The sequence below is a fragment of the Myxocyprinus asiaticus genome, chromosome 7, assembly GCF_019703515.2.
Source record: "Myxocyprinus asiaticus isolate MX2 ecotype Aquarium Trade chromosome 7, UBuf_Myxa_2, whole genome shotgun sequence".
NCBI classification, from domain to species: Eukaryota; Metazoa; Chordata; class Actinopteri; order Cypriniformes; family Catostomidae; genus Myxocyprinus; species Myxocyprinus asiaticus.
The window spans coordinates 20,629,481-20,650,446 of record NC_059350.1 but is presented as its reverse complement, the minus strand read 5'-3'; the positions used below and the strand labels follow the sequence as shown (position 1 = coordinate 20,650,446).

Sequence of the window (20,966 nt, the reverse complement as noted above, 5' to 3'; positions counted from 1 at the left end):
ACTGGCGAATCTCTGACCTGAAAAAGAGGAGATGATGACAGGGTGAAGCCATCTGATCCAGGTTGTCGGACTAAAGGCAGGGCTCCTGGTGTGTCCAAAGCCAGGGTGGCATCAAACTGTACATTTCCAAAGGAGGTGGCCTGGGTTTCTGGCTGGGCTTTGTCCTAAAGTTGAAAGAATGACGTGTGTATGTAAATAACTTTAAATGAAGTTTAGTCATGATACTCTACATGGCGCAAGCTTTTAGGTCCTTTGGACATGTAATTTGTAAGCCACTCGGCTTACATGGTGCGGGTTAATTGGTCCTTTGACATGTAATCAGTAAACCAATCAATTAGCGTACACCCTCTTTGTCTAACATGCAGATTGCTTTAGTAATTTGTAAGCAACTTGGCTTACATGGTGCGTGTTGATTAGTCCTTTGACGTGTAATCTGTAAACCAATCAATTAGCGTACACCCTCTTGTCTAGCATGCAAATTGCTTTAGTTGTTTGCAGTTAAGCCAGATTTATTTCAGCACACTACGAGAGTTTTCTCACTAAAACCCTCCTCCCCCCAGCACCACAGGTATAAGTCCGCTTCATGGGGATTGTATGTTTGTCTATTTGTGCAGCACCATGTCATACATGCTTGTTACAGCATGAGTTATGTATGTCTGATTGTGCAGAATCATGTCCTATGTGTTTGACATAGCACGTCTGTGTATTGTTAGTTCTTCGTTCATGCTGTACAGCAACAGCAGCATAAGCAGATCTAGTCCTCTTATGACCCTACCTACTAACTTGTTAGATTTGTTATAATACTTTAAAAAATTGTATTCTGAGTTGTCAAACATGAGGTTAAAACAAATCACATACCAAGATCTTGAGCCTGTAAAGCAGTGATGAAGCATCTGCCAGACATCCATACTCTTTATTGGTTGGATTGTACTTTGGTACATAGCCATCAGTGCCTGTACAGAGGAACACCTTCTCTATACTGCAAGAGAAAGAGTCCCCCAGGTTCTGCACTGGGTCCACCATCACACGCCCATAGATTTTAGAACCTAGAGTGGAACCAAAAGGGATCAGCTTTCAGTTACCAGCTCAATCTAGTAGGGATGGGCATTTTGGTCATTTTGTCTTCTCGAGGACTCAAGTAATGTGATTACTCAAGTACTCGTCATTTATGTAAAAACTCAATAAAAGAATGCTCAGAAAGCGTATCTCTCTGCTCTTCCTTAAGGTTACCGTCATTATCTTAATTAGTGAGCACCACTGTTTTAGCGATGTCTGGCTGAAACATGTATTTGCAAATCACGGTTGTTTTGACCAGAGTGTTGAGCGCTGTCTCTGCCCCGGACTGAAAGTCAGTGTGCACTGTGTTGGAGCGTGTTGCTGTGATGATTCAGACCGCAAGGTACCACCGAAAATCATGACATAATCAATCTCAAAATTAAAAATAAGGCCTCCCTGTGACACATTTGTGTGTAGCTGTCACTGACTTTGGAATTTAGTGAAAAGTCACGTCATGCATGATCATTATCAATCATTTTCATGATCAATCATTGCTGTCACTTCCAAATACTCCAGTACTCGTGCCCATCCCTACAATCTAGTAATCTTCATGAATTAATAGTGACCCTTAAAGCATATAAGCATATAATATTCTGTAGGTGAATATAAATGAATTGTAGTATTTAGTGCTCATATATAAGTATTAAATAATAATAGTAAAATACATCATTTATATCTATTCATATTATTTGGACATGAATGTCTAGTATTATTACCCTCAGCAAATGCGGTGTCAGTGCCCTCTCCAAAGCCCATGGAGCCATCAGAAAGCCACAGCTCCTTCTTTGAAAGCAGGACCATCTGAGTGTTCAAACTAAACTCTGCTGCTACAGGGTCACTCACCTGAGAAACAGCACAATTTCAGATGATTACATTGTAATGCTATATTACATTGATATCTTAATATTTTATCAGTACGTTTTGCTACTTGAATCAGTAATAAATATGTAATCTGCAGTTTCCCGTGAAGCGGCCGATGAGGGGCCTGTAACGAACCTGCTGGAAGCGAATGTCCATGTCAAAGGTGAGGGGTTCTCTCGGATGACACACCGGGGGAATGCTGAATTCTCCATTAGGTGAAGCAATGCATGGAATCAGCTTTACAGTGTAGGTGCCAGAGTAGTCCCTCACCTAATGCCCACACAAAAACACACACACTTGGTTTATCTTCTTGTTTTTTATATTCATAAAATCTAATCTAATTATAAAACATTTTGTATACGTTTTTATATATAACCATTATGACTGACAATTTCTGAATGTTGGAAATACACTTACAGCAAAGTCAGAAATGAAGCTCCATTGTTGCATGGGCTGGTTGTAAGTTGGTTCGGTTCTGACCAGGGAAAGAGTGAACGTGAGGTCAGAGTGGTCAGCTGAGATTATAATAGAGGACAAAGTGGTTCCTGAAAGCCAAAACACATAAAAACTGTGTGTTTACTCTGTGGTCTGCTAATTGGTTCATTCAAATGTATCTGATCTGGATCTGGTCACATGGTCAAGGAAAGGATAAAAAAAAGGTTTGTAACTTGTGCTCTTCCTCTTTTTCTCTGGCTCGCTCATCTCTCTTCTCTCTGCTCTTGGGCAGCTGGGTTACCAGCCATCAGGCCAGACTCCAGCTTTCAATGGTATCTCTATCCACCCTTTCTCACTCTTTCTGTCTTCTTCGCTCAGGTAGTATGCATACTGGTTTCATCTATATGTTTCATATATCCAATATGTAAGTATTTAATCTAAATTGTAACCATGTGATGTAACCTTTGAAGACATGAACTGTTATTAAACATTTTCTCTTTAATCCATGTCTAGTTTAATTTCTCTGTGTAAACTATATATATTCAAGTGCTATATATTGCATTACAATAAGGTCAGTATGGTTCTAAACAATGCTCTCCTAAATATTTTACTATTCTAAATGTGCTGTTTTCTGTTGTTGATATAAGTAGCAGAAAGTGGTAGAAAGTAGAAGAAGATGGGCTGGTTTGAATATTTCTGTAACTGCTGATCTCCTGGGAATTTCATGCACAACAGTCTCTAGAATTTACCGGAAACAAAAAACATCCAGTGACTGGCAGTTCTGTGGACAGAAATGCCTTGTTGATGAGAGAAGTTAACAGAGAATGGCCAGACTGGTTCGAACTGACAAAGTCTATGGTAACTCAGATAATTGCTCTGTACAATTGTGGTGAGAAGAATAGCATCAGATGCGGGTTGGCACTGTTTTTTACCTGGGTGAGACATAACAAACTGTCCCCTGAATCGAGCCTCTGTCTTGAAGTTCACAACAAGACGGCCTTCTTCATTGATCCTCATGCTGGTGGGATACATGGCACCTATAAAAGATGAGTGCACAAATAACAACAACATCAGAGATGTCCCAGCAGATTGTGCTTACGGTTGCAGGTTTATGCTTATAGGAAATTTTATAAAAGTTGTGGTGGAGCTGTCTGTACACTAATCTGTATGTATAAAATACTTGAATTCACAAGTACTTTTCTGATGCATTACTGTACTAGTTGTTACAGCAGGGTTTCTAATACTTGCAGATTTTTTTTATATACTACCTTGCAGCTCAGCTTCCGGTGGGCTTCCAATACCATCTTGCCATAATATGGCAGTGTCATACACAAAGGTAAGCCGTAGCTCAGACCGCAGGTCAAAATGTTGCCAGCCGCCAACAGCAACAGGAGAGTGGAAGACGTAAGACACAAACAGAGGGACGCGCAGGGTTACATAGGACTGAACAAGATTCAGCACCTACAGACACAGGTACAGGTGAAAAAAAATAAATAAATAATTCTCAGTTTTAAAGGTAAGGAAGTGGTGTTTTAAGGAGTTAAAGATGCATATGTTTTTAAATTCCCTCAAACACATTTCATAGGATTAGGATATTTAATCTTTATATTAAGATGTTTATTAAGAGGCTTTTCTTAATAATATCACTTAATTTCTAACAAACTGTAATTCATCAGCTCCTTACCTGTCCATCTGTGCCGATAGATCCCCCACAGTCATTCAGCAGTTCTGACATGTCATAGTAGCTACTGAACTCCCACAGACATGCCTCCAGGTTGAGGTTGCGGTAAAATCTAAGGGAATTGGCGCTACGCATGGCCACATTGTACTGGTACGGTGAAGTCTCACCAATAATTTCTGGGTTCTTTGTGGCATCAGTGATGAAGCCATGTGCTGTTTGAATTTCATTAAAATCCAGGAGGTTAGAGCAGCGGTGGTTCCCTACTCGTGTGCCATCCGGACTCAGTGTCAGTTCAAAGTTAGAGAGGGGACGTGTGGAGATAACAGGCAGCATACCTGGGGGAAAAAAATAAATATTAATGTGATTTAGGGTTCATTGCTCAAAATATGCGGGCCATTTTTGACATTTACTTAATTAATGTTGCATTGACTGATGTGGAAGTGGTCACTCACCATCCATGTGGGGCATAGTGACAGTGAGTTTGATCACATTAGGATAGTCGGGGTCATCCGGGCCAGTGTAACGAATTTTAGCAGAGAATGGTTCAGCACCCACCGTACCAGGTATACGAGGCTGACAAAGACCTGCAGGTAGTAGACAAAAAGTCTAATCAAATTCGCAAGTATTAGTGTTTGTTCTATGTAAGCTGTGACTTGTGTTGCCTAATGGAAGACCTGTATGGGTTTTCTTAAATTTTTTAATTTTTAACTTAAACAGATAGTTCAACCAAAAATGAAAATGCTCTCATTTACTCACCTTCATGCCATCCCAGATGTGTATGACTTTCATTCTTCTGCTAAACACAAAATAATATAATATAATATATATATATATATATTTCAGCTCTGTAGGTTCATACAATGCAAGTGAATGGTGGCCAGAACTTTGAAGGTCCAAAAAGCATATAAAGGCAGTATAGAAGTGATGCATATAACTCCGGTGGTTTAATCCATGCCTTCTGAAGCAATATATATGAAACAGATCAATATTTAAGTCCTTTTTTTTACTATAAATACCCACTTTCACTTTCACATTCTTCTTTTGTTTTTGTGGATTCACATTCTTTGTGCATATCGCCACCTACTTAGCAGGTAGAAGAATTTATAGCAAAAAATGACTTAAATATTGATCTTTTTCTCACCCACACCTATCATATCGATTCAGAAGACATGGATTTAACCACTGGAGTTGTATGGATTTCTTTTATGCTGCCTTTATGTGCTTTTTTGAGCTTCAAAGTTTTGGTCACCATTCACTTGCATGAACAGAGCTGCGATATTCTTCTAAAAATCTTCATTTGTATTCAGCAGAAGAAATAAAGTCATACACCTCTGAGATGGCATGAGGGTGAGTAAATGATGAGAGAATTTTCATTTTTGGGTGATTTATCTCTTTAACTGTAATCTTTTTTAATTTATTTTTTTACAAATTTTATCATCAAACAAAAATCAAAACAAATGTCCTTTTAAATTATTTTCCAAGACACTACCGAAGAAGTTTTAATTTTGTATTCATTATTCTGTTGCATTGAGCAGTAAGCCAAACTGTGGTGGTGACATCAGCCTCACCCTCGTCTCTGCTGATGACCACAATGGGCGAGCTGAGCTCCAGCCCAGCGTCTCCATTGGCGTTGAAGGCTCGGGCGGCACATTGCACTCTGGAGCCAGCCTGAAAATAGATGGAATCTAGTGTGATGGACTTTGTGTTTGTGAAGAAGGTGTTGGTGTCCACTTCACGCATGGGGCTGGTAACTCCATCCGACCCGCTGGGGGCACTAACCAACCAGCGGTACTGAGTCATTGTATCATTGATGTTCTCCACTGAGCAAATGGAACCAGTCTTGTCAAAGTCGAAGTATTTGGGATTGCAGGCCTGATGGAACATAGACACAAGGAGGCAATCAGAAATGTTGGTGTGCTTTGGAAGAATGAGGGACTAAAAAAAACAATCTAAAAACTTTTAATTACTAGTCAGGAGACATTCTGTTGTCTCCTGACAATCCTACTGGTTGTCTTTAACTGTATGTGCTGAGATCAAATGAAAAGATTAATTAAATGGGCTGCATAGTTGGTGTCACTTACTGTCACACAAACTACAGGATAGCCTGTTGGAGGGTGGGGATTGTCCTTAGCCCGAATCGTATCATCATACAACAGCAATGACACCACCTGAGGCACAGCTGGGAAGGTAACATCAGCCACACTATTCATCTCTTCGATGTACACAATAGCCTTGCTCATCTGAAGAAAGTAGGAGAGGAAAAGGCAACCATTTAGACCATCAATCTCATTTTAGGCAATCCTACGATAACATAAGAGGCAGTAAAAACACTTACTTTTTCCAAGTTGTACATAAACACTCTAGACATTTAAAACAAAATGTTGATATTGCTTATTCAGGGCCTTTAATTTCAATATACTACCTGTCTAAATATTAGAGATCCATACAAACAAATTTAAAACATAGCTGTATATAAACACAGCAAAAAAAGAAACGTCCCTTTTTCGGGACACTGTATTTCAAAGATAATTTTGTAAAAATCCAAATAACTTTATTCTTTATCGTAAAGGGTTTAAACAATGTTTTCCATGCTTGTTCAATGAACCATAAACAATTAATGAACATGCACCTGTGGAACGTTCGTTAAGACACTAACAGCTTACAGATGGTAGGCAATTAAGGTCACAGTTACAAAAACTTAGGGCACTAAAGAGACCTTTCTACTGACTCTGAAAAACACCTCATCTGCGTGAACGTGCCTTAGGCATGTGCATGGAGGCATGAGGACTGCAGATGTTGCCAGGGCAATAAATTGCAATTTCCGTACTATGAGAGGGACTATAACAGGAAGGACAGTCATCCTCGCAGTGGCAGACCACGTGTAACAACACCTGCACAGGATCAGTACATCCGAATATCACACCTGCGGGACAGGTACAGGATGGCAGCAACAACTGCCCGAGTTACACCAGGAATGCACAATCCCTCCATCAGTGCTCAGACTGTCCGCAATGGGCTGAGAGAGGCTGGACTGAGGGCTTGTAGGCCTGTTGTAAGGCAGGTCCTTACCAGACATCACCGGCAACAAGGTCACCTATGGGCACAAACCCACCTTTGCTGGACAAGACAGGACTGGCAAAAAATGCTCTTCACTGACGAGTCGCGGTTTTGTCTTACCAGGGGTGATGGTCGAACTCGCGTTTATTGTCGAAGGAATGAGTGTTACACCGAGGCCTGTACTCTGGAGCGGGATCGATTTGGAGGTGGAGGGTCTGTCATGGTCTGGGGCAGTGTGTCACGGCATCATTGGACTGAGCTTGTTGTCATTGCTGGCAATCTCAATGCTGGGCGTTACAGGGAAAACATCCTCCTCCCTCATGTGGTACCCTTCCTGCAGACTCATCCCTCCAGCATGACAATGCCACCAGCCATACTGCTCGTTCTGTGTGTGATTTCCTGCAAGACAGGAATGTCAGTGTTCTGCCATGGCCAGCAAAGAGCCCGGATCTCAATCCCATTGAGCACGTCTGGGACCTGTTGGATTGGAGGGAGAAGGCTAGAGCCATTCGCCCCAGAAATGTCCAGGAACTTGCAAGTTCCTTGGTGGAAGAGAGGGGTAACATCTCACAGCAAGAACTGGCAAATCTGGTGCAGTCCATGAGGAGGAAATGCACTGCAATACTTAATGCAGCTGGTGCCCCTTCTGTTAGTCACATGTCTGTGAAACTTGTTCAGTTTATGTCTTAGTTGTTGAATCTTTTTATGTTCATGCAAATATTTACACGTTAATTTTGTTGAAAATAAAAGCAGTTGAAAGTGAGAGGACGTTTCTTTTTTGCTGAGTTTATGTTCAATGGGTAACTATCTTTATAGGCCAGTGTGTCCACTGAGACCCATCTGCATCACACATACTCCTCTGAAAGAGACTGAATATTGTAATTGCCCCTTGCTGACAGAGGCAGCTGCCGCTTAGCTATTTTAGCAAGAGAGGCACGTTAGTGTGCGTCTGTGTGACTGTGAGATGTGGCGTCTCTGGGGTTATTTATAGAGATGATGGTATCTGACCTGTGTCTCAGCCACCATATACTCGTCAGGCTTCATGTGAACGGTGAAAGCCTCACGGATCTCTCTTTGTCCATCATACAGAACTTGGATCTCCACTACATGCTCTGTCTCACCCTCTTTGAACTCCACATCTATAAGGACATACAAACAAAGAAGTACAGAGAGGAGTAATCCATCTGTTCTGCTTATAAAAAATGACACAATCTGTAGTATTGTTACATGTTTTAGAATAATTTCTGCTATTGGTATGGCATGTAATGAGATTTGTTGTTTGTAGCCTTCATGTGTTCACACTTCTGCTGACCTTGAGAAAGGGGATTGTAGTCCTCTCCTGATGTTGCAGAGCCATCCTTGGTGTGAATTCTCACCACAGAGACCTTGGAGGTATCACCCTGACGTAGGACCGGGATCTTCACTACTGCAATCTCTCCAGGAACTTGTGGCTCTCTAATGCTGTATTTAATCTCAGCAAACCTGATGACTGATTCTGAGAAAAATTTAATCACAGAGCACAAGTACACATTAATATCAAAGTACTGGTCCAAGTAAAGGAAACCCAGCTAGGGTTTTATACTGATGCTTGTCAATGAGGTCTATAAATAAAAAGAATACTCACTGTCCTTATGGTCGGTAACAGTGACCAAAGCCTCTTTCTGTTCTCCCACTGAAGCTCCATATGGTGATTTGCTCTTGGGGGTGCCCAAAACCAACCGGAATTCCTCATCCTCTTCATGAACTGAGTCATCAACTAAAGTCACTTCACATGGCTTCTCAATCTCACCTGTAAACATACAGATAGTGGAGACCGATGTCACACTTTTTAATCCAGTCAATATTTCTCAGGGTAGGTTTAGTTTTTAAATTCAATTTCTGCATAGCCACATACCTTAAGGTCTTGGCTACAAAACAGTAACACATTTTTTTTAGTATTATTTCCCAAGAAAAAGATTGCGTTGTGCATATAAACATGGATACATTGAATACACATTGACCTTTTATGACAACTTGCTCCACTACCCCCAAGTCTGACTTCATGACAAATACCTTTGTCTTAAGAACACATTTAAACCTTTCAGGAAAAATCTGCCTTCATAGTATAACTGACCCTTGCCATAATGGTTGCCAATGTGGTTTGGTTATGTTTGCTTGCAGAGTTGGGAGGGTTACTTTTAAAATGTATTCCACTACAGAATACATTATGTAAAATGTCATTTGTAACGTATTCCGTTAGATTACTCAAGGTCAGTAACGTAATTTAAATACTTTGGATTACTTCAGCACTGGTACATTTAAAAAAAAAAAAAAAATGCCAGTACAGTAAGACAAAACACAAGTTAATAATAAATTATCTGAAAAAAAGCCTAAATATCTTATGCAGTGTTGTTTCTAAAACAAGATTAAGCAAATTGATCTTGTTTTAAGGATTTTGTTTTAGATATTTTTACAGAAAAACAATACAAAAATGTTCATCAAGAAAGGTCTTACTAGACTACATCTAAAATGGATTTTCTTGATAAAAATAAATAAAATAAATTATCATGCCTGGTAACTGGTGCATGTAAAAGGACTAGAAAAAAGCATTTTAGCTTAACATAAAGCTAAATGTTCACATGACAATTTACACATTTTATTTTTATTTCTATTTCTGCTACTCCAAACTTACATCAAATGTCTCTTTCTGCTTGTATGAAGCACCGCTGTTCAAACGCTCTTTGGATTGCATCATTTATATGGATAAATATTTTACAACGAAATATTAAATGAAACAAATACAATGAAATGCAGAGTAATCTCTTCAGTAATCAAAATACTTTTTGAATTTAACTGTATTCTGATTACCAACTATTTAAATTGTGACTGTAGTGGAATATAGTTACTAATAATTTGTATTTTATATATGTAATCCTGTTACATGCATTCCGTTACTCCCCAACCCGGTGCACTTGTTTACTCAAGGCTGCAAAAAAAAAAAAAAATTCATGATAGGTAACATTTACAGTACTTTGGAGGATAGAATTCACCAACAATTAGATTGATTTAATAGGGTTTTGAGTTAGGTGTTTAAAAAACAACAAACAGACCTGGTAGGAACACAATGATTGAAGCATCAGTATTGGGTCGCTCATTATAATCCATCATGACTTGGGCAGATCCCTGGCGAGTGTAACAGCGGGCCGTGGACCTCTGACTGATGTCACCACTACGGTACACCATCGCCCTCACCTTTCCATCAGCCTCATCCACCTTGTACTCCGCCTCCCTAAACTGTACTTTAGGCACTGCAAGCACAAAACAGATAATTGTACCATTCATTTGAAACTGCGAATGAAATTTATCATTGGCACTAATACTCAAATGATCTGCTGTTTAATCTCCTCTGTTATCACTCTCTACTCAGGTTAAACTTATGAGATCTTTAAATATGAACTGAAATTGTTTTCCAAAGTTTTAGAACAATTTTTAATCCATTACTCACAATCTGTGACTGTGTCATTTATAGTGATGACTGTCTTGCTAGGCTCCCCAAGAACTGCGTTCATCGGCATACGGAGCACCAGCTCAAAGGTCTCTGGTCCCTCCAGCTCTGGCTGGCCCAAGTCATCCAGGATAGTCACACGGAAATTCTGCATTGTCACACCTGGAGCAAAATCCAAGTTACGGCTGATTCCCACATAATCTAGGCCCGCTGGAAAAGAAGCAAAGAAGAACAAGAGGTAGAGTAGGAGAGAGAGGATGGGGGAAGCCATAAACATAAAAAATACTGATGATATTTTGCTTAAATTATTCTGTTTTGGACTCTTTTTTTTTACCGTCTGCTGACAAAGGTTCACTCTTCCTGGAACGGACTGTGATTGTAGCTGTCTTTGAAAGGTCAGTGCCAGTCCTCCAGACTTTAACCTCTACGTAACCATCACTCTCATCCACCGTGTACTCAGTCTCTCCAAAATAGAAAGATGGCTCTGTACAAGAGGAAAACTTTTTTTTCAAACTGTCTCAACTTTTTTCAAACTCAGGTTGTTTCAGTTTTCAAGAGAATATAAACTGTGACATATTGGCTATGTTTACATGCACTAAATTTCGTCAATCTGAATAAATTGCAGATTCCGAATGTACTGTTGATATGTCCTCTAAACATTGCAATCTGACACAAATATTAATTTACGTGTGCATCCAAACAAAACTTGCGAAGAGCGTCAATTGTTGCGTTCTGAAGAAGAGGAGAAAGGCTGGGAAAGTAAGAATGGCACCAAAGTCCATAATTGGTGTTTTTGCTTTGTTGAGATATCTGAAAAAATATGCCAGAAAAGCTTTCTTATGTTACTCACCCTACTCGGCAAACAACGCTGCAAGAAGCAGCATCTAATACCCTGTCTGACTGGGTATTTGCCTCATGCCCATTCCTCCAATATAAACGTAGGCATCTCTGGATGCGAGTATGAAATAAAGACAGGTGGGTGAGAGTTGTCCTTAAAGGAGTTTACAGATGTGGAATGGAAACAAAATAATAGGGACTTTAAGCAACATCTGCGGACGGGACGCTACGCAAAAATCACTAAGCAATAATGACGGCGGAACGGAGCATTTAATCATAAAAAAAAAAAAAGGTAGCTATTTAAAACAGCAAGAGAAGGGATGCTTGCAGTGTTAAATAACTGTCAGAAGAAGAGTTCTACTCTTGTACAATATAAATAGCCTACGTCTAAAACCTAGATATTATTATTAATGGTGTACCGATATTTCTGAGGTTTTTTATTCAAAGCCTATTACCGTGTGTAATTTAACATACGTTTTGAGGAGGATGTTTAGGCTATTTACTGTGTTCACTTTGCATCATCTCTTGTAAAACATATTCTAATGTTTACTTTCCCTAATCCATCACGTACGATTGACTGTCACTATGGCAAAGAAGAAATGCTTTAGAAATTATAGTTTTGATGACAGGAAGTGAAGTCGCGTACACGCAATGGAACACAGAACGCCGTAACCTCACCTGCTTCTTAAAGTCCCTATTAAAATGACACAACGTTCTTTTTTGCTTTATGTGATGTCATAAAAGAACATATGTGCCCTGCAGAATATTCAGTGCGAGCATACCCTTAATAATGCGTTTTGTCAATGCTTTGTAGGTTCCTGCAAAGAGTATCATGTATAAACATACATATACACCACATCTCTGTGCATGAGTGCAAGGTATTTTAGAATACGGTTGAGAAAGTAGTCGGATTCAAATGTTTACATGGCTAATATTTTTATTTTAATCTAATTATTTTAGGTCTACACCACACCAATCGGATGGAAATTTCATTCGGATCCAGCTCAGTCGGATCATTTTTGTGTTTACATGAAGGCTTTTCACTCCGATTGAGCTATCAGTCGGATTCTAAACGGATTATTTGGTTGCTTGTAAACGTGGCCATTGTAGGCTATACACCTTAGCCAAATCAGAAGCAGAGAGGTGCCATTTCCAGCACTACAATGAGGTTTATAGCATTGTGAAGTCATGTTCTATCTTACACAAGGCTGTATCTGTCCCTTTAGTGCATCAGACATGGAGTTGTCATCATTCTACCATCATTTCCAACATTCTATCTGAGTGGTGAAACCAGACAGTTGAGTTGTAAACTATACCACAGTTAAGATGCGCTCAGTTAAGTGTTTGTTTGTGTGTGTTTGATGTTATTATCTGGCACATTATAAATAAACATGGAAGGGAGAGGGCTTTCCAGGGATGGGGTGAAAGCAGTAAGTTTGAGGGGGTGGGGGTGGTGGGCATAAAGAGGATGAGAGATGCGACACATCCATACAGCACAAGTCAGAGACACAACAAAAAGATTCTAACTCTGGCTGGCATCCAGAACACAAGTGTATCTAGCAGAGTCCCCATCCCCCTGCAACCAGACAAAAATATACTATTTGGCCCTTCCAGACCCACCAAGACGCTGAGCTACAATGTGTTCATTAATCTTAACTTGCTTCATCAGACAAATAAGGTCAAGGCATGTACATACATTGTTTAAACATAAATATCTTTTGGGGTTACGTTCCAAAAGTTGGAGCAAGGGAAAAATCTTGAGGATAAGCTTCAAAAGGGGAAAACCTGAGTGAAGTTTTGAAGGTAACAGCAAAATCATGTCTCTTGTTTGAACAGTGCCTTGATTCCTTCGAGTAAAACACACAAATATTGAACTTGAATGGAGAGGATCTTCACAGAACTCTTTCACTACCATCACTGAGGTTTATGGGTCGTTAAAGAGGTCATGGGGCCTCAATTGGCTCCCTCTACATGTTTTGGGTTATTCATGTTACCATGCAGCCAGGGACAACAGTGGTATGACCACAAAGTAAAGATGGATTGTTCTATGGCTACATCTCCTTTCAAAGTAAGTGCAATAAAGAGAACAACTACAAAGGAAGAACAGGTGAGACCCAAATTTTACCTGTCAACAACCACAGAAAACTGAGGAGATAGTTTTGTGGCTTTATAAGGATGAAAGGATACTATTTACATTCTAAGGTCATGAAAAGGCTTGTTTGTAGTTTATAGAAAATAACTAGAGAATATAGTTGGTAAAAATAACTAGTGAATATGGACTCGCACTACAATATGGATCCCCCTTTTATTCACCCCTGCCTATAATGGGCCTGGAACAGCCCATATTCATAATTCTGATTTTGCACATTGAAAACATATATAGTACAGCTATCTTCATATTACGATACTTTTTTTAAAGCTGAAGTTTTTTTTTAAAGCACCACTGGAGCCACCAAATGGAATTGCAAAATACTCTTTGTTTTCAAAACTTTTTGAACTTATCAAAAGAACTTATCAAAAACATAATCTTTCAAGTTAATAACATGAATAAAGGTACTGTATGTACAATGAACAAATTTCATTTTTGTTAGTATTGTTAAAGAGCATAATCACATGATAGTCTAAATAATTCAGCTATTTGTTCTTATGAAAGCCAACATACCATCATCACTATCAGCCAAGATGACCACCTTGGCACTTGGGAACTTGGCTCCCACCTGGCCACCCATAGGCATACTAAGGGACACATTGAAGCTTTCTTCTTCCTCATAGAGGGAGTCATCAATTATTATTATGCGACACGGCTTCTCCCTCTCATCCTTGTCAAAGCGCAGAACACTGGTGTGGTCCTCAGGCCTTGTGATGTAGTCAGAATAGGAGAGCACTGTGCTAGGAGTGGTGCCGATTGCACTGCCTGTATTGAAACATAGCTTGTTTTCATAAAAGTGACCTTTCAAGTATTAAAGTGTTAGAAATAATGTGTGGGTTTAAAGAAGGATGTCAACACCAGATGTACAGTTGATGTACAGTCATGTAAGGACTTCAGTTGTAACTTAGGAGTTAGAAGTAAGAAGTTAAAAGTCGGCAGGCAATATTTAAATAATATTTTCATTAGATAAGTACATGATTGCAATGATTTCATAAAGCAAAGTAAAAAAATAGTTCATTTTGAGACAATTCATCTTGGTTTCATAGATCTCACCTTGCGTTGTAAAACAGATCACCATAAGTTCTTGGCTCACATCTCCTGACCTGTGGACAGGGACAAGCAGTTCTCCTATATCTTCTTCTATATAATATTCTGCCTGAGGGATGAACACTGTGGACTCTGAAAAGAGATAAATCCCCGTGCTTTGGTGTGAACATATATACAGTAAAAACAAGGTAGCTTGCATGACTAAATCTTTGAGTAAAAGCTTTTTTTCAAGATATAAAGATCAGCCACATCTAAAATGCATCTTCATCTAAAGTGTTTGTAAACACCGCAGAAGCCCACTATGGTGCATACACTCTTGAATTTATACTATAGGAATATACAGTATGTTGTACAAGTGGAAATCATTAATCATGGTATAATTACCATCACCAGGATCCACAATCTCCACCGTGGCGATATCAGGGTACTCGAGAACGGCCATCACTGGCTCTGAGAGCTGGATTTCGAAAGTCTCTGAAGTTTCAAACTCTTGGTCAGTAAATATCTTGACCCTCCAGGTGGCGGTGGTTTGGCCAGGGTTAAACTGGATTTGTTTTTGAGCTTTGCCACGAAAGTCTTTGTCCTTTTTTGCTGTGCCATCCTTGGTGGCAATGCCTTTAAAATACACAACACTGCTTAGAGATCTTGAACTACAAAATGAGCTCAAATTGGGTGAATAGTTTATGGAGTGATTATTTAGAAGACAATTGCTTTGAGATGTTTGCTCTGTAATGTTTAAAGATGACTGCTGACTTCACAGCCATACATTTTAAGAAACCGTATATAATTTAAAGCATTGTTAGTCACAGTTACAGGGCTGTAAAAATACCAAACTTAACAACTTGCAACAGGTCCAAATAAACTTCCCATATCTCTATAAACATACAATAATTTTTTTTTGTATATTAAAAAAACACTTTGACTAGCCAGTGAAACTCTTGTTCATGAAATTCACAGTTGATCTCAGATTTGCCCTAAAGAGGGGTAGAGGTGCATTATTGTACCTTGCAGTCAAATCAAACCTTCACACATGTCCTGTTTTTTTAACAAGTAAAATATTTTAAAATTGTAAGTTGTTTTTCAACAAACTGCTTTGTAACGTTCTACTTTGGAAAATACTTACTGACAAACGATGTCTCTCCCAAGTATCCCCGGCGTTTGAGGGTGACCTCCAGGAACTTTGCATCCTCATCTACTATGTAGTATTCCCTCTCCAGAGATATCCAGGCCCAGTTCAAACGGAACATTTGCGGCTTCAGTTTGTTGCCCCCTTTACAAACAGAGTAAATCAAAATGAATGGGAAAAGACAAAGTATGTATTTGATTATATGGGAAACATGATTCAATAAACATTTTAGCTAAGAAAAAGGGTCCAAATGTGTGCAACTTGATCCTTGGTTTTGGATGACTTTGTGTGGTTTCTTGTTATACTGACCCCTGAATACTGTTTTTTTTTTTTTTTTTTTTTTCTCATTAAGCCAATACACAATAATTTCTTATGTTCTCAAATTTCTCATTCACCCAGTCTTTTGCTGCTGTTTTTAACTACTTGTTTTGCTAGATAAAACATGTTAAAGATGAGTGAGTTCTACCACCTGTCAGTGTCAAAAATCCAGATTGTAATCGTGAAAGAAGTTCCAGTAGTTGTGGAGTATTTTGTTTGGTGCAGAATAACACAAAAAACGGAGACTATGGTTACCACTATGATCAGTGAAAACATCAGCGGGGACCATGAAGAAGACAGCCTGACCTTTTGTCTTACATATGCTGTTGAGGACCCTGACTTACCTCCAGCTCCAAAATCAAGATTAAAAATCCAGATTTCAAGAGACAATAGCCTAAAATATATAATGATTTCAGCACATTTTTCCAGCACTTTTCCACCACAAAATACATACTTCAGTGACCAGTCATCTTTTTTCAGATGACTTTAAAGGAATCAGCTATGTTTTTAACAAATAATGCCTGAAGTGCATAAAGTCTTAATGAGTTAAACGCTGCACAGCAGAGATACAATCCTAAAGGCCCCAATATACTTCATACAAAATCAAAGAACGAACGGGTGTTTTAATTAAGAGCAAAATCTGGCCAAAATGAAGGTGTTTTTGCAGTCGTTTTGGTGGTTCATAACAGCTTGTCTGGGCAAAATTTTAGGAAAACTCCTAACCGGCTAAACACTTTCTCACTGCTATTGGTCCATGTCGTCGGTAGGTGTGACCTGAAGCTCCACCAACTACTTTGTTTACATTGTTCAGTCAGTATTCAACATAAACACACCGACATGCAGAGTTTTTAGCGAGCAGGTGCAAATGTATCAGTTCAGTCGTTCACACAGAGACATTTTCCAAGAATGTCAATTTTTTTTATTTTATTTTTTTTATGGTTTTGATTCATTAGTCTACAAAAGGAATCAAATCTACTCAAATACTCTCAAGTGCTCATTCACTTATGTGCCGTCTATAGCTAAAGCCATTCACACATCTGCCCAAAGTGAGATATTAATCTATCACCATTCTTTTGTCTGTATTCTGCACATTAACACTCATCTTTGCAGTAGTAGCGGTGTCAACATAAATTACAATAACAGAGTGTAATCGGCATATATTTTGGCTACATATAGCATGTTAGTGCATTAGCATTGTGAATTCAGAATGTAAACAAGACATTTTCTACTGCATATATATTACTTTAAATCATCATCGAGTGGTTAAAACAGCATCTTTTACTGAGCATATGTGAATTCTATTCAAAGAATGAGGCAAAAAGTCATTGATAACACATTTTTAAGGTTTTACATGTAGTGTCCTCATATTTAAATGTTCTAAATGCCTCTCACAGTGGTGTGGCCAGTGTCAGAATGTTTGCAAAAAGTATACCGTCGTTTAGCTGTTTAGAACTTCTTTTTATGAATGAAGAATGAAGAAGAACTTCCCCGGAAGTATATCAGGGCCTTAAATCTTGACTGACTGGAGTAGGATAAAGAACTGTAATGACTTTGAAAGTATTCTCAGTCTCATCCTGCCATAATCCAAAAATTCAATCTCATGACTCTGATAATCCCTAAAGAGAAAAAGGTCTTCAACATTCCTGGACACCAACTGGTGCCACTGACTTTAGACCTTTTTTCAAAGCAAAGACACGAGACAAAAGAGCTGCCTCAGCTCAAACCAATTCAAAATAGCAGCTATGTTGTGCAATCGATTCAAAACAAAATTGGATTAAATGGTAGCATCACCATCATGTCCTCCTTTGGCCTTCCTCTCTTCAGTCTGGGAAATGGCTTAGCTTAACGTGACAGCATTGGCCTTGACCAATCTCAGGTGTCTGACAACTCTAGCTAAAAATATAGAACTTGTTTATCATTTATGTCTTTGCCCTGGATTGCTGAAGTGTCGTTAAGCACGTTGAAGCTGATTGACATAGAAGAAGAGAAGGGAGCCTCATACAAATGTAATGTTTTATTCCCTGTTAAGCTTTCACAGGAGTGTCCAAAACTGTGCATATCTCAGGCACACTAATGCACCACTTCAAAATCTACCTATATATTTGAGCACATTTATGTATTAAATACCTCACAAAGGTGCGCTGAATAAAATTAGGCATGGTTTAAAGGCTTTTCGGAAGGTGAAGCATATCGAAGGTTAGCCAAGTGTCTCTGTCTTCAGGAGACAATTTTCTCAGGCACACTGCCCAGTTTGAGTATGAGCTGATATTGAGCTTAGTAAGGCTGTGTCAGAGAATTATCCAAAAAAACAACATGCAGACAGAAAGCTCCCTTTCAGTTAAGAATCCAGCGGTCACCTGTAAGACTCGGAGGCCTTGTTCATTTCTTCAGAACACATGAAATGTAAAATATAATTGTGTTACTCAGGCATAAATACAATTATATTATTCTAATCACATCAAAATAAATAACTGCAATAATAAAACTGATGCTATAGATGTGGCTATTTCTATATTGAAATAAAGAGTTGACATGGTATGGTGTTCATATTTCCTGTAAAATAACTTCTAATTAACTTATCAAAGATATATCACAGAATCCAGATGTAGAAGAAATATATAGTGTTTAATAGCACTTCCGCATTTGTCTTCCAAGTAAAGGACCCTAGGAAAAACTGAGAGGAAAAACAAAACAAAACAAAACATGTGGTTTAAAACGGTATAGTTTCTTTAAAGCCTGGCCTTGTAATTCTAACAATGCAACTGATCCCACTTTATATTAGGTGTACTTAACAACTATGTACTTAATAATTTGATACAATGTACTTATTATGTACATACATGTTGTTGCATTGTATATTTAAAGTACCTGCATTTAATGACATTTGTAGTTACACTGTAGACCTTACCTCTAACCCTAACCCAACCCTTACCCTAAAACCTAACTCTAACCCCTAACCCCAATTCTAACCCTACCCCTACTCTTAAACCTACGCATATCTCAACCTCAGTAGCAGCAAATGTGAATTTTGTGAGAATTTTGCAGAACAACGTAGTTACGCAGTAAATACATTGTACGTATTTACGTAAGATCTACGGAATTAACGTGTTAATCACATGCGATTAACAAGTTTAACACATTCATTTTTCTTAATCGCAATTAACGCATTTACCGTTAATACGGCATAAACCAGCATAAACACTTGTTGGGAGGGTGGATCCTTTGTAATGTGTCCGCCTGGTGTCATTACACTGACACACAACAACAGTGCTTCCCTGTCAGTGATGAAATGATGGAGAATAGACTTCTTAGTGCTATTATTTAATGTACAAAACAAGCCTAGATGGGACTTGTGATAGAAATTGAGTACTTTCCATGCATTTTAATTGCCATCGAAGCACGCCAAGTCTTAACTATCACTCCGCTTTTCCTGTGGAGTTCAAAGCGGAGCTGGATGCTGAAGTTGACGCTCTGACGCGAATCGTGAACGCAGCTTTAGGATTGCTGTAGGAAAGCGGATAGTCACAGACTACAGGCAGATTAACATTTTGGAGGATGTTTAAGAGATTTAATGCCCAGTGCAATGAATACTAAACCTATAAACCTATAGGGACAAAAGCCATCTTTACACAGCAAAGGTGGGACAAAAGCTGCATCTAAAGTGGCAATTAGATGTATTTTCACAGAGCAGAAATAAATGCTTTTACACAGTAGCAAATGCATAGTAGCAGTTGCAAATGCATAAATAATGTTATAAAATTATGAATATAGAAATATGAAATGAATGGAAATATGAATGAATACTCAACCTGTGGTGACTAATTCTTTCAATAAGTCAACCTCCCAATTAGACTTTGGGATATGTTTAATGTTACTTGAATAGGTGACATTATATTGTGGAAGACTTTGTTTGGAAAATATTAATAAAGCATTATATTGTTACATATTGTTTCGTTTTCTTTCCTAAGATGGAAATAAATGCGATTAATCGTGATAAAAAAGAGAGCGATTAATCGCGATTAAAACATTTAATCGAGTGACATTTTAATGTATTTAAAGACACCTAATATAAAGTGTGACCACCACTGTACCATAATGATTAAAAATATGGTATGATTTTAAATAAAAGAAACTGTCCCAAAAGTAGTTGAAAAAGTTATATAACCAAACATATAAAAAAGAGCTGATGCAAATATACCTTTCATTTCTTGGGAGTTCTGATCGTCTACAAATGTTGCAGCCTTAAGTGAAGTGTTTAATCACAGAATGTCTTGTGAACAATTCCTCTTATTTCATTGTATTAGTCACTGTGCTAATACACATTATAATTCATAACCCTTATATGCCATTAAGAATCTTAATGGCATGTGCCATCTAAAGAGATGAAATAACAACTGATAATCCATTATCACTGAAATATCATGTTATTTACAAAATGAATTTAGCTGTTAGAAATTAACCTGGGGCCTATTTCTAAATAGTGTTATTGCTATTTCTGGAAGGCAGGTGCTGTGTGACCGTGGAAGCCACCTCAGTCCTCTGACTGTGCTCTTTTTTCCCTTCTTTCTCACACCAGTTTCTCATTGGTTTTCAGATTGCAAGAGTGGGGATTGACAGCTGTATCCTCATTCCCAGCTCTCATGCCCTCCCTTGTTCTCCCCTTTTTCAACTTTTATCTATGCATGGGAACAACAACTAAGGCAGACAGCAGGCAGTGTCTGGGTGGCCCAAACCCACTCTCATGGTTTCTTTCTGCTTCTTTCTGCACTCAAGGAGGATTTGTGTCTACGATGAACAAAAAACACAAAAGTGCCTCCCTGTGAGACCAGCATGTTTTCTCATGAGTGCTTTAGAATGTTTTCTCTGAATGTTTTTTCCCCACTATGATTCATGAGAATCAAGGATAGCAGTGTAA

The 20,966-nt window shown here is 38.6% G+C and overlaps 1 protein-coding gene and 1 long non-coding RNA gene across 2 annotated transcripts in view; one reads left to right on the top strand and one right to left on the bottom strand.

The window, feature by feature from the left end:
- The window catches only part of LOC127443872 (FRAS1-related extracellular matrix protein 2-like), a 35,013-nt gene that overhangs the window by 3,011 nt on the left and 11,036 nt on the right, over positions 1 to 20,966 (bottom strand). The window contains exons 3-23 of the mRNA XM_051702869.1: positions 15,731 to 15,877; positions 14,992 to 15,222; positions 14,614 to 14,739; positions 14,074 to 14,325; positions 10,909 to 11,058; positions 10,575 to 10,784; positions 10,180 to 10,377; positions 8,715 to 8,879; positions 8,403 to 8,585; positions 8,099 to 8,229; positions 6,115 to 6,273; positions 5,602 to 5,905; positions 4,486 to 4,617; positions 4,037 to 4,368; positions 3,621 to 3,813; positions 3,285 to 3,389; positions 2,335 to 2,462; positions 2,053 to 2,187; positions 1,773 to 1,899; positions 859 to 1,046; positions 18 to 164 (exon numbers count right to left, since the gene is read on the bottom strand). Coding sequence (XP_051558829.1) covers positions 18 to 164; positions 859 to 1,046; positions 1,773 to 1,899; positions 2,053 to 2,187; positions 2,335 to 2,462; positions 3,285 to 3,389; positions 3,621 to 3,813; positions 4,037 to 4,368; positions 4,486 to 4,617; positions 5,602 to 5,905; positions 6,115 to 6,273; positions 8,099 to 8,229; positions 8,403 to 8,585; positions 8,715 to 8,879; positions 10,180 to 10,377; positions 10,575 to 10,784; positions 10,909 to 11,058; positions 14,074 to 14,325; positions 14,614 to 14,739; positions 14,992 to 15,222; positions 15,731 to 15,877 — 3,743 coding nt within the window. The remainder of the gene's footprint in view (positions 1 to 17; positions 165 to 858; positions 1,047 to 1,772; positions 1,900 to 2,052; positions 2,188 to 2,334; positions 2,463 to 3,284; positions 3,390 to 3,620; positions 3,814 to 4,036; positions 4,369 to 4,485; positions 4,618 to 5,601; positions 5,906 to 6,114; positions 6,274 to 8,098; positions 8,230 to 8,402; positions 8,586 to 8,714; positions 8,880 to 10,179; positions 10,378 to 10,574; positions 10,785 to 10,908; positions 11,059 to 14,073; positions 14,326 to 14,613; positions 14,740 to 14,991; positions 15,223 to 15,730; positions 15,878 to 20,966) is intronic.
- On the top strand, positions 3,253 to 5,689 carry LOC127443960 (uncharacterized). The gene is made up of 3 exons (XR_007897729.1): positions 3,253 to 3,517; positions 3,628 to 3,825; positions 5,569 to 5,689. It is a non-coding gene; the product is annotated as an uncharacterized LOC127443960 (long non-coding RNA).